The following is a 14304-nucleotide window of genomic DNA, read 5'->3' as shown; positions in this document are numbered from 1 at the left end:
TATGACAGGGAAAGGTCCCGGACGGTTTCTGACTAGTAAGCCAGTTTTCTTTAGGTTCCGTTGTTAGATGACTCTTCACTAAATGATCCCGGATGTTGTGTCCTCTCCGGAATGTAATCATCGGATCAGATGGCAAAGTTTCTGTGAGGTCCGGATCGTTTTTAATTATACTCCAATAATGTTGGAGTATTTGTCGCACCTTATATGTGTCAGTATCAAAGGTTCCAATTATCCTTGGAATCGGAGTCTCTTCTCTTGTTTTATGAACAAGCAGATCCTGTCTTGATTGTTGTTTTGCGTGTTCATATGCACTCTCAATGATATTACATGGATAGTCCCTGTCCAGAAATCTTTGTCTTAGGCCACTGCTTTTCTGTTCAAACTCGTGGTCGTCAGAACAGTTCCGTCTAACCCTCAAGAACTGTCCCTTCGGGATACCGCGTTTAAGGGCAAATGGGTGGTGACTATCCCATTTTAGGAGGCTATTCGTCGCTGTTGTCTTACGATGAAGTGTGGAGGAGATGGTACCATCCTCTCTTTTAGATATCCATAGGTCTAGAAAGGCTACTGATTTCAAGTTAATCTCTGCTGTTAGTTTCAGATTTAAGTCATTGATGTTAAGTGTGTTTATGAAACTTTGAAGAGATATTTCGGTGCCTGCCCATAGAATCAAGATATCGTCTATAAAGCGTAGCCATAATACAATTTTGTCCGACCACTCGTTGTTGGTATAGACAAACTTTTCCTCCCACCAGCCCAGGTAGAGATTGGCGTACGATGGGGCACATGAAGTCCCCATCGCCGTCCCCCTGGACTGGTGGAAGTACTTCGTATCGAAAAGAAAGTAATTGTGGGTTAGCACAAAGGACAAAAATTCCAGGACATGGTGACTGTGTTGCGAGAATTGGAGACCCCTTTGTTCAAGGAAAAATTGCGTCGCTTGGATACCTCCTGTGTGAGGGATGGAACTATAAAGAGATTCCACGTCAAGCGTCACAAGAAGAGTATCTGGGTCAACAGTGATTCCCTCCAGCATTTTGAGAACATCTGTAGTATCTTGTACATGGGACCTTAGTGAAGTAACGAACGGCCTCAAGATTTTATCTATATAGACACTTAAGTTTTGTGTAAGATTATTCACTCCGGAGACTATAGGTCTTCCACGGAGAGGGTTGAGTCCCTTATGTATTTTAGGAAGGGCATAGAAAGTCGCAATGGTCGGATGTTCTAGATAGATAAAGTCACACTCTTGTTGAGTAATGCATTTGGCTTCAAGAGCCTTTTGTAAGAGATTTCTGAGTTCCAACTGATAGCGTAAAGTGGGGTCAGAGGGTAGTATCTTATATGTGGATGTATCTTTTAGTATTTGATGACACATCGTTACATAATTTTCCCTGTTCATAATTACTACATTGCCTCCCTTATCGGCTGATTTTATAACCAGGTTGGTATTGGTTTTTAATTTTTGTAATGCCGCACTTTCCTTTTGAGTTAAATTTGATTGTGTTTTACGGGGTTTAATTAACTTGAGATCTTCTGTTACTAGTCTTTCAAAAATGTCCAATTCTGGACAGGAGAAAGATGGAGGATTTTTTATACTGGATGGCTTCAAATCAGTAAATGGTCCAACTCCCATCGGTCTCGTATTTTCATCCTCAAGTTGCTGCAGGAGGTCTAGTGCTGGAAGGTCAGTTAATTCCAGTCCCAGTTCCCTTGCGCGTTCACGGTTCTTTGTCATAAAGAATTTGCGCCATCTTAATTTACGTGTGAAGAGGGAGATGTCCTTCGCCCACACGAACGCATCGAATTTGGTCATGGGGACGAAGGACAGCCCCCTCTCCAGCACTTGTTTCTCTTCACCCGATAGAGTGTAATCAGACAGATTAATTATTTGTAATCTATCTGTGGATTTAGAATTCGAGTATGTGGGGGTCCTGTCTGGGTTTGCGCCCGAGTAGCCCCTCACATATGCACACATATTTGGATTCAAAATTCTGTTCTTCCTCGTAGGAAGTATTGTGTGATGGGCTGTTCTAAAAAACTTTCAGCTTGTGTTCTTCTACCGCGACCCCGTTGTTGTGGAGGATTACGTGGCCGTCTGGGAGGTTTAGGGGCTCTTCTCGGTCTATTTCTCTCACTATCAGAATGGTCAACTTCAGAGGAGCTGGCGTCTGTCTCGGAACGTGTGTCTCTCTCCAAATAGACTTTGTTGGTTTTAAAGTCTTGGAGATCCCTATTAAATTGGATATGTTTACGTTCCTTTATTTGAGATGTCAATTTCTCTATATTTATCTGTAAAATCTTTTCCTTTGCTGCAAAGTCTGCGTCAGAGGCAAAGGTTTTAGCTTTCTCTAATAGATCATTTAGTTTTTTCTGGTTATCAGTTAGTGTTAGTTTCTCCTCCTCAAGTAGAAGTTTGATCAGTTGGAGAGAAAAAGATGTGGACTCATTTTCCCATTTTTTAATGAAGTCCGGATTTTTTATTCTCCTGGGCGGAATAATAGGATTTCTTAGGCCCCTTGGGACTATTTTGTGTTCATCATATCTCTGCAAACCCTGAACTTCCCACCAATTTCGCGTAAATTCGCGGTATTGTGTAGTTAGTTCTTTGAAGCATGTGTCCAAAGAATAGCTTTGTGATTGATAACCTAATTCCCCTTCTGAAAACACGGCACCGGCGTCTGACAGCCACTGGGTGGCAGTGAGGTCCCTCGAAAGGAAACCGGCCATACCAATTCAAAGTCAACAAGAAATCACAGTGGTATAGAAATCTATATATAAATTTTGAAACCCTTCACAGATATAGATTAAAATTAATAACGTTTATTGAGTTATTTAAAAGAACGTGGGTTTACACTAACATGAACACACACACAAGTAGGAGACAAAAACAAGAAAAAAACCAAAGAATAAGACCCTGGTTTAAGGTAGACTTAGACTTGGGTAGGGAAACGCGTCTGGGATCTGGTCAACAATACTATCATAGTGCACCATAACCAGACCCTAGCTAAAAACAACCTTCAAACTAATGTGGCACTACTGGGGATCCAATATACAAATAGAGGTCTAGATTGATATTTCTTTCTTAATAAGGACATATACACACTTGGTTTGAGGATATCCTAGTACGAACGATATATCCAGATCTGATATATTGGATATCACCTACCCCTCAACAAGCTATGTCCATATTAATCCCGTAAGGTTATCCATTCGTACACCATAAAGGGATAAATATACTTACCTCTCCATCATCAAAGAGCTGAATCTCCCAGTCTACCTTAAACCAGGGTCTTATTCTTTGGTTTTTTTCTTGTTTTTGTCTCCTACTTGTGTGTGTGTTCATGTTAGTGTAAACCCACGTTCTTTTAAATAACTCAATAAACGTTATTAATTTTTATCTATATCTGTGAAGGGTTTCAAAATTTATATATAGATTTCTATACCACTGTGATTTCTTGTTGACTTTGAATTGGTATGGCCGGTTTCCTTTCGAGGGACCTCACTGCCACCCAGTGGCTGTCAGACGCCGGTGCCGTGTTTTCAGAAGGGGAATTAGGTTATCAATCACAAAGCTATTCTTTGGACACATGCTTCAAAGAACTAACTACACAATACCGCGAATTTACGCGAAATTGGTGGGAAGTTCAGGGTTTGCAGAGATATGATGAACACAAAATAGTCCCAAGGGGCCTAAGAAATCCTATTATTCCGCCCAGGAGAATAAAAAATCCGGACTTCATTAAAAAATGGGAAAATGAGTCCACATCTTTTTCTCTCCAACTGATCAAACTTCTACTTGAGGAGGAGAAACTAACACTAACTGATAACCAGAAAAAACTAAATGATCTATTAGAGAAAGCTAAAACCTTTGCCTCTGACGCAGACTTTGCAGCAAAGGAAAAGATTTTACAGATAAATATAGAGAAATTGACATCTCAAATAAAGGAACGTAAACATATCCAATTTAATAGGGATCTCCAAGACTTTAAAACCAACAAAGTCTATTTGGAGAGAGACACACGTTCCGAGACAGACGCCAGCTCCTCTGAAGTTGACCATTCTGATAGTGAGAGAAATAGACCGAGAAGAGCCCCTAAACCTCCCAGACGGCCACGTAATCCTCCACAACAACGGGGTCGCGGTAGAAGAACACAAGCTGAAAGTTTTTTAGAACAGCCCATCACACAATACTTCCTACGAGGAAGAAGAGAATTTTGAATCCAAATATGTGTGCATATGTGAGGGGCTACTCGGGCGCAAACCCAGACAGGACCCCCACATACTCGAATTCTAAATCCACAGATAGATTACAAATAATTAATCTGTCTGATTACACTCTATCGGGTGAAGAGAAACAAGTGCTGGAGAGGGGGCTGTCCTTCGTCCCCACGACCAAATTCGATGCGTTCGTGTGGGCGAAGGACATCTCCCTCTTCACACGTAAATTAAGATGGCGCAAATTCTTTATGACAAAGAACCGTGAACGCGCAAGGGAACTGGGACTGGAATTAACTGACCTTCCAGCACTAGACCTCCTGCAGCAACTTGAGGATGAAAATACGAGACCGATGGGAGTTGGACCATTTACTGATTTGAAGCCATCCAGTATAAAAAATCCTCCATCTTTCTCCTGTCCAGAATTGGACATTTTTGAAAGACTAGTAACAGAAGATCTCAAGTTAATTAAACCCCGTAAAACACAATCAAATTTAACTCAAAAGGAAAGTGCGGCATTACAAAAATTAAAAACCAATACCAACCTGGTTATAAAATCAGCCGATAAGGGAGGCAATGTAGTAATTATGAACAGGGAAAATTATGTAACGATGTGTCATCAAATACTAAAAGATACATCCACATATAAGATACTACCCTCTGACCCCACTTTACGCTATCAGTTGGAACTCAGAAATCTCTTACAAAAGGCTCTTGAAGCCAAATGCATTACTCAACAAGAGTGTGACTTTATCTATCTAGAACATCCGACCATTGCGACTTTCTATGCCCTTCCTAAAATACATAAGGGACTCAACCCTCTCCGTGGAAGACCTATAGTCTCCGGAGTGAATAATCTTACACAAAACTTAAGTGTCTATATAGATAAAATCTTGAGGCCGTTCGTTACTTCACTAAGGTCCCATGTACAAGATACTACAGATGTTCTCAAAATGCTGGAGGGAATCACTGTTGACCCAGATACTCTTCTTGTGACGCTTGACGTTGAATCTCTTTATAGTTCCATCCCTCACACAGGAGGTATCCAAGCGACGCAATTTTTCCTTGAACAAAGGGGTCTCCAATTCTCGCAACACAGTCACCATGTCCTGGAATTTTTGTCCTTTGTGCTAACCCACAATTACTTTCTTTTCGATACGAAGTACTTCCACCAGTCCAGGGGGACGGCGATGGGGACTTCATGTGCCCCATCGTACGCCAATCTCTACCTGGGCTGGTGGGAGGAAAAGTTTGTCTATACCAACAACGAGTGGTCGGACAAAATTGTATTATGGCTACGCTTTATAGACGATATCTTGATTCTATGGGCAGGCACCGAAATATCTCTTCAAAGTTTCATAAACACACTTAACATCAATGACTTAAATCTGAAACTAACAGCAGAGATTAACTTGAAATCAGTAGCCTTTCTAGACCTATGGATATCTAAAAGAGAGGATGGTACCATCTCCTCCACACTTCATCGTAAGACAACAGCGACGAATAGCCTCCTAAAATGGGATAGTCACCACCCATTTGCCCTTAAACGCGGTATCCCGAAGGGACAGTTCTTGAGGGTTAGACGGAACTGTTCTGACGACCACGAGTTTGAACAGAAAAGCAGTGGCCTAAGACAAAGATTTCTGGACAGGGACTATCCATGTAATATCATTGAGAGTGCATATGAACACGCAAAACAACAATCAAGACAGGATCTGCTTGTTCATAAAACAAGAGAAGAGAATCCGATTCCAAGGATAATTGGAACCTTTGATACTGACACATATAAGGTGCGACAAATACTCCAACATTATTGGAGTATAATTAAAAACGATCCGGACCTCACAGAAACTTTGCCATCTGATCCGATGATCACATTCCGGAGAGGACACAACATCCGGGATCATTTAGTGAAGAGTCATCTAACAACGGAACCTAAAGAAAACTGGCTTACTAGTCAGAAACCGTCCGGGACCTTTCCCTGTCATAACTGTGTAGCTTGCAAATTTATTTTCAAGACTAACACATTCACGAGTGCAAGTACAGGCAAGATTTATCAAAACCGTGATTTCATAAATTGTAGAACACGTAACATTATCTATATGGCGTCTTGCCCGTGCCCCAGGAACTACGTCGGAAAGACCATCCAAGAATTCCGGCGACGTATCCTGGGGCACGTGGGCAATATTTGTCGCGGTGAATCGACCCCACTCGCAGATCATTTTCGCGATGTTCATAATGGGGAAGTGAAAGATCTAAAATTTCAAGGCATTGAACTTTTACGAACCAATGCAAGACGCGGTAATATAGATAAAAAACTCCTGCAAAAGGAAGCCAGTTGGATCTTTAGATTAAACACAGTTAAACCGGACGGCCTCAACGCAATTCTGAACTTCAACTGTTTTCTATAAGCTTTGACTACCTAATTCCTCAAAATATGATTACTTATTGGACCTTCAAATTGACATAGCTAGGTATTACCCTACGGCATTGTCCATATATATTCAATTATTAGGCACCTATAAATATAGTCTCTGACATATCAAATAGGCATCAATGTAATCTAACTGGATTTACATCTGACTAAGCTAATGCTGAAAATTATTATATTATGATGCAAAGAAGGGGTTTATATCTGTAAACTTAGCAACAATACCAGGGAATCCTGTACTCATAGCCTTAATTCCCCACTATGATTACCACCAGTAACTCCACCTCTATATATATACTCTCTATAATTTACTATAAGCTATAGCGTTATGTCACCTGGACCAGCTTGCTCCGCCCACTATATGGGACAGCTTGTCGGCAATAGCGCTCTCCAAATGTCTGAGATCAGCGGTGCTGACGTAGCCGGCGCAACACGTGATGCGTTCCGGTTTGGAACGCATCGGCGGCGTAGCTGCGGCACTGCCGATCTGGTGTCCACCTGACGTGCTGACGTAATTGCATGGCGTACGGTGCGTTCCAACCTGGAGCGCTGTCGCCTCGCACGTCTCGCTTTGACCACCCCCATAGTGACGCGGCACGCTACCGACGTCACCGCGCTACACTAGAGGGCGTCCTATTAGCGTGATGACGTAATCCACGCATCATGCTGAGCGTTCCAAGGTGGAACGCGGAAGTGACAACACCGCCAGTGAGGAGAGTGATCGGGAGGCAGCAGGGGCGATCGACTGCAGCGATTCTGCGGTTTCGGTCGCCTGATAACTCTGCCCGAATTACAGTGTGGAAAATCATGACATAACTACTTTTGACATATACATACATTGAGTAGTAAATAAGTGCGGATGAGACCGCCCCCCTAAGGCTCCGATAGGCTACCCAGTCCTTCCTCCTCCCTTCTAGAGGAGGAGTGATCCCTTTAAAACCCCTGACATTAGCTTCACCACCTTATAGCCGGCCGCTCACCATCAGAGCCGCAGGCACTATCTTTTGCTCTCCCTATTTGGACCACTTACCCAGGTCCCATCTGACTGTGGATGGGGCTAATTTCTAGGGGTGGTGCTGTCCTCCTGTCTAGGCTTTTTCTGCAATTACTTTGCTGAGCTTGTAATTACAACTACAACTGCTCTGCCAAGCGTTAACCCTGTAACTACCAATTGGGTTCTTTCTGCTATCGGCTTTCTGAACATTGCAGTAGTATTATCGTATGGTACTCTGGCTATATAGAAACTGATAGATAGCCGTATCACCGATAAAACAGGAGTCATTCACTAACCTGTGGGGACCCTGCTTATGCAACCTCTCAATAAGACGGAGCATTCAGACATATAGGAAACCAAGGTTATATCGGTGTTAATTCAGAATAGGATGATTTCCTGCTGAGCCACTGATATATACCAATGGTTACCTGGCTCTAGTCTATTCCACATATCGACTTATTGAACCGACGGTTGTGATCAATAATCGACCGGCCTAACAGCCAATGTGGATATCTGAGGGGCACACCTAGACAGAAGAGTAATAGTGGGAATGCATACTACATATGTTGTGGCATTCTTTTAACAAGAAACCGGTGATATTATTCATCGGAGAATCAATTTATTGTCGAGAAAATTCTCTCTTTCACCAACCCTGGTTTTGAATGGTCCACAGTAAAAGGACTAAAGTTGTATTGATGGTATATGTACCTTTTGCTCCTGAGGAACTATCCAAAAAATTGGGTAGGGAAACGCGTCTGGGATCTGGTCAACAATACTATCATAGTGCACCATAACCAGACCCTAGCTAAAAACAACCTTCAAACTAATGTGGCACTACTGGGGATCCAATATACAAATAGAGGTCTAGATTGATATTTCTTTCTTAATAAGGACATATACACACTTGGTTTGAGGATATCCTAGTACGAACGATATATCCAGATCTGATATATTGGATATCACCTACCCCTCAACAAGCTATGTCCATATTAATCCCGTAAGGTTATCCATTCGTACACCATAAAGGGATAAATATACTTACCTCTCCATCATCAAAGAGCTGAATCTCCCAGTCTACCTTAAACCAGGGTCTTATTCTTTGGTTTTTTTCTTGTTTTTGTCTCCTACTTGTGTGTGTGTTCATGTTAGTGTAAACCCACGTTCTTTTAAATAACTCAATAAACGTTATTAATTTTTATCTATATCTGTGAAGGGTTTCAAAATTTATATATAGATTTCTATACCACTGTGATTTCTTGCAAAATTAAGGTTTAAAACACCTGGGCATAACAATAACTGATCTAAGTAATAAAAAACTTGATCAACACAATTTTGATCCAATGTTGAAAGTATTCTAGGAAAATTCCCAGACTATCTAAATTCGAAATATTGTGGATGGAAATAATAACTACTTTTAAAATGCTTTTACTATCAAAATTGCCATACCTATTTCGTACTCTCCCTATTGAACTAGCACTACGTTTTTTTTACAGAAATGAATAGAGTTCTAATAGAATTTGTTTGCGTGCTACATAAACCTCCTGTGGCTAGCACCATACTCACTAGGGATAGATGAGTAGGAGGTCTAGGCCTACGAGATATTCAAAGCTACTACCGTGTGTCCCCCAAAACAAGCCCTACCCTAATTTTTGGGGATTTTCGGGGGAAATTTTGAAATGTAAGCCCTACCTCAAAAATAAGCACTAGCTAGATTGCATTTTAAAAAAGCAATTACCTAGCAGGTGTGCACCAGGTCTTTCCATTGCTCTCCGGAGCTCCCATGTGCTTGGTTTAATCCTTGGTCGTTGACAGAAGATTGCTTTCTGGTTATAGGATTCATAAATCCCACCTCCAGGAAGTGATGGCTCTGATTTGTTCTCAAACGCTGCTCAGCCAATCAATGTAGTACTCGATGAACCAAAACGATGGCTGTGATTGGTCCTTCAAGCACCACACTGATTTGCTGAGCAGAGCTCAAAGAACCAATCACAGCTATCACTTCATGGAGGCGGGATTTATGAATTGGCTGAGTCACTGCATCGTCAGTTTATAAATCTCGCCTCCATAAAGCAATGGCTATGACTGGCTGAACGCTCCCTAGTGCTGTAATCAAGCACTGCATTGATTGATTCTCGAGCGCTGCTCAGCCAATCAGAGCCATCGCTTCCTGGAATTATGAATTTATGAATCCCGTAACCTGGAAGTGATCTTCTGTTGGCGGCCGAGGATGGAAGCAAGCGTGCTGGAGCTCCGGAGAGCAGCGGAAGCACCTGGACCGAGCCTGCTATGTGAGTATAATAAGAAATCCCTTGAAAATAAGACCTAAGTCTTTAATTAGAGTTTCCTTTTGGCAGTTGTCTTTATCATTCCTCCTCTCTCTTCTAAAAGCCCATTTACACAGGACGAGTGTTGAGCAAATGATGTCTCTGTGTATACTTGCTCCTGTGCGAGTATCGCTGAATCGCTAATAGTGCAGCCAGCATGGAAGCGGGGCAGCCAGGGAGTGTGCTCCTCCCGCCTACCTCCATTCACTGTAAGCAGCAGTTGTTCAGAACTGTACGGCTGCTGTTTACACTGAACGGCTCATTCTGTTTTCAAGCATGCTGAAACTGAACGGCTGAACATTTCTCGCTCGTCTCTGCATGCATTTACTCGGGATGACTATCGTTGAAAACCTCACGGGTTTTGAACAACTACGAACGACCTTCACTTAAACATCCTTAAAAGTATGGAAAAAATTCCATGACTTGTCAAAACCGCAAAACACTCTCCCAAAAAAGTGCATTAATCTAAGCCTGCCTCAATATGCCATCTCGTATCTGAACATCTCATACGTGAGATTGTTAGGTATCTCTATACTCACACATATATCAATGGAGGAATCTCTTGTTCCATTTGAGCAACTCAAAACTGAATATCAATAGACTCCAGGAGACCAATACACATACTTGCAAATTCAGCATTTCCTACTTATACATAAACCTCTATTTCTTGTGGGCAACTTAAATATATCTCGTATATTTTCTAAAATAAATGAAGGATTAAAAACTACATACGCTTTACTCCCCGATTGTGCTAGTGGGAAAGGGAATGGAGTCAAAAATTTAGTGACAGAGAATGGAAGCAAGCTTTCCATCTGACCTATAAAGCACTCAAGTGTTGTACTCATGTATATACATTAATGAAAATAATATTAAGATGGTACTATAAACCAATCCATCTATCTAAGATATAACCTGATTGCTTGGCTGACTGAGAAATTGTGTCAGCAAGGGATCCTTACGGTATATAAAGTGGAACTGCCCTTTTTTCCTGCAGTATTGGGACTCTGTTTCAATTACTATGTTCTTTATTTGGTCATATAGTCCAGAAATCTCCCTTGCTGGCTTTGATGAATATAAATAACCATCAAAGTCTACTGAAGTTTCAAATTCTGGGATGCAAAGTGCTGGATTATCAAACTTCGAAATTCTTAGGCAATGGAAAAGTACCGACAACTCTAATATAGGAGAAACTATCACTTTGATTAACCAATTGATTAATTAAACAAGTACGTGAAAACATTTCTGCAAGGAACACATCTACATTCTCAAAATTCCTACATGTTTGAAGTGCCTGGATATCTTGTTTCTTTTATGCAGAGTCCTATGTTTTTATTAGATAGTTGATAATTCACAGGATCTATGACTAACATTTCTCTTTGCTTTACCTGGTACTAGTTATTCACCTACCTTTCCCTTTCACTCATTGGTTTAAACCAATAGATGTTACTTTCACCCCATAACCTACCTAATTCATGATACGAATTACATCTCTATTGAAATGTTCTAACTGTATTCCTTTGTTATTCTATGTGTTAACTTGTTATTGCCTGTTTTGAAAAAAATTAAACTTAAAAGTTTCTAGTCATTTAAGACCAAAACACAAGGGTTGTTAAGAGATTAAAGGGGTTGTCCCGCGGCAGCAAGTGAGGTTATGCACTTCTGTATGGCCATATTAATGCACTTTGTAATATACATCGTGCATTAAATATGAGCCATACACAAGTTATTCACTTACCTGCTCCGTTGCTGGCGTCCCCGTTGCCATGGTGCCGTCTAACTTCAGCGTCTAATCGCCCGATTAGACGCGCTTGCGCAGATGGGTCTTTTCCCTTCGGCTCGGCAGTAGCGGCGTTCTGGCTCTGCCCCCTTGTACGCGTCATCGCGTAGCTCCGCCCCCGTCACATGTGCCGATTCCAGCCTCCTGATTGGCTTGAATCGGCACATGTGACGGGGCGGAGCTACGCGATGACGCGTCAAGGGGCGGAGCCAGAACGCTGCTACTGCCGAGCCGAGCCGAAGGGAAAAGACCTATCTGCGCAAGCGCGTCTAATCGGGCGATTAGATGCTGAAGTTAGACGGCACCATGGCAACGGGAACGCCAGCACCGGAGCAGGTAAGTGAATAACTTCTGTATGGCTCATATTTAATGCACGATGTATATTACAAAGTGCATTAATATGGCCATACAGAAGTGTATAAACCCACTTGCTATCGCGGGACAACCCCATTAATTCATTAATTCAAAGAAACTCCATTGACACTTATATAAAAATAATAAAACATTATAAAATATAACCTGCAACTGCAAGTCTGCGTCTGAGTCCTCATATATGCGACGAGCAATTCCTGAATTCTCCAGTGCTAACTTTTCCAGAAAAGGATAATCAACATAATTGCCAAAACCAAGACTATACAGGGTGTACCTCCCTTGAATGGCTTTCTTTGCATTCTCTTGGATTTTTGCAGGGTTAGATTCACCTGAGAAGAAAAAATGTACACATTTCATCAGTATTTCTGAAAGAAATGCGATTTTTTACAATGCACGTAAGTTTTTAACAAAATTTTGTACCATGCAATAGATCACATCAACAATATTAGAAAGGAACTATAAGGCCGAATGCACATCGCCAGAGACCCCTGCTTACCTGTTCGGATCTGTGCTGTGGATGTGCCAGCTGGCAGCCGGGCACATGCGTGGTGCAGACTGTGCCGCGCTGTAGCTAGGTGATGATGTGGATTCCGCAGGCCGTCCGCAGTGTCAGCTGCGGACGGGCCACGTATCGGATGGCTTCCATTGACTTCAATGGAAGCCGTCCGCGCGGAATCCCTGCTCAAATAGAGGATGCTGTAATTTCCACTTGTAGACATGGAAAAGCAATTTTTAATAGCATGCTATGGGCGGTATTTGCTGTGGAATCTGGAGGTGGACGCCTGCTCCGGATTCCGTAATGAGAAATTTTTGCAAAAGCCAAATTGTGATGTCTAGACAACTAGGCCAGAGCATCTCCAAAATGGCAGCTCTTGTGGGTTGTTTCCATTATGCAGTGCTTAGTACCTACCAAACGTGGTCATAGAATGGACGCAGGGTCATGGGCGCCTAAGGCAAATTGATGAGCATGGAGAGCGAATGTTAGCCCATCTCCTCTGATTCCACAGAAGAGCTACTGTAGCACAAATTGCTGATCAGTCATAACAACCACCTTCCTAATATTGTGTAGGTTCCCCTCATGCTGCCAAAACAGCTGTTGCCTGTCGAGGCATAAACTCCACAGGAGGTCATCAGGGGTCCTGTGTTATTGAGCACCAAGATGTTAGCAGCAGGTTGCAACATGGGGGTCGATATTTTCCATTGGTTGGTTCCCCATTCAGTAAGGGCCCTTTAACATGTAACAATTATTGTTCAATTAATTGATGTGTAAACTCTGCCAACAACTGAATGGTGAAGGATAATTAAATTGTTAACCATTCGTTGTTCAGTATCTGCAGGCATAAAAACCAAGTGATGGTAGTCCTGTCAAAACAGGCAGTCGCCACCTCCACTACAGAGATCGCTAAAGAGTTTCAACTCTTTTATTCAGATCTATATAATCTCCAACATCATTACCCCACCGACGACCCATCCAATTCAATAAATATAATTGATACCTTCTTGCAGCGGTTACCTCTACCAAAACTAACGGATGAGGAAGCCACCTCTTTATTATCACCCGTAACCCAGGATGAGATTAAAAATTTAATAGCTTCATCCCCTCCCAATAAAAGCCCTGGCCCTGACGGTCTGTCCTTGCCCTATTATAAAACCTTCCAACTAACACTAATCCCCAGATTGACCACCTTATTTAATACTCTCCTAGCGGGAGCTCCTCTCCCCAGACAGGCACAAGAGGCCGTTATAACTCTAATTCATAAAGAAAACAAAGACCCGGCCCTCTGCAGCAGCTACAGGCCCATATCCCTAATCAACCTGGACGTCAAGCTATGGGCGAAGCTACTAGCTGAGAGATTGTCCAAATTTATTCCCAAGTTAATTGATGCAGAACAGGTGGGGTTTGTGAGAGGAAGGGAGGGCAGGGATAACTGCCGAAGACTCCTACACGCGTCAAATTATGCCCAACTCCACAACATCCCTCTGGCTCTCATCGGAACGGACGCCGAAAAGGCGTTTGACCGGGTTGATTGGGGATACATAAGGTCTACGCTGCTGCACTACAATATCCCGTCAGAGTTCGTGTTAGCCATTTTCTCCCTATATGCCTGCCCTTATGCCAGATTGAAGGTGAATGACTCCTTATCTCCGGCATTTAACATCAAAAATGGAACAAGGCGGGGCTGCCCTC

The 14304-nt window shown here is 42.3% G+C and overlaps 1 protein-coding gene across 1 annotated transcript in view; it reads right to left on the bottom strand.

The window, feature by feature from the left end:
* Positions 1-14304, bottom strand: part of LOC136621169 (inter-alpha-trypsin inhibitor heavy chain H3-like) — a 191825-nt gene that overhangs the window by 76217 nt on the left and 101304 nt on the right. The window contains exon 12 of the mRNA XM_066596443.1: positions 12264-12445. Within this exon, the coding sequence (XP_066452540.1) occupies positions 12264-12445 (182 nt within the window). The remainder of the gene's footprint in view (positions 1-12263; positions 12446-14304) is intronic.

Source organism: Eleutherodactylus coqui, chromosome 3, assembly GCF_035609145.1.
Source record: "Eleutherodactylus coqui strain aEleCoq1 chromosome 3, aEleCoq1.hap1, whole genome shotgun sequence".
In the NCBI taxonomy this organism is placed as follows: Eukaryota; Metazoa; Chordata; class Amphibia; order Anura; family Eleutherodactylidae; genus Eleutherodactylus; species Eleutherodactylus coqui.
This window is presented reverse-complemented; position numbering and strand designations above follow the sequence as displayed.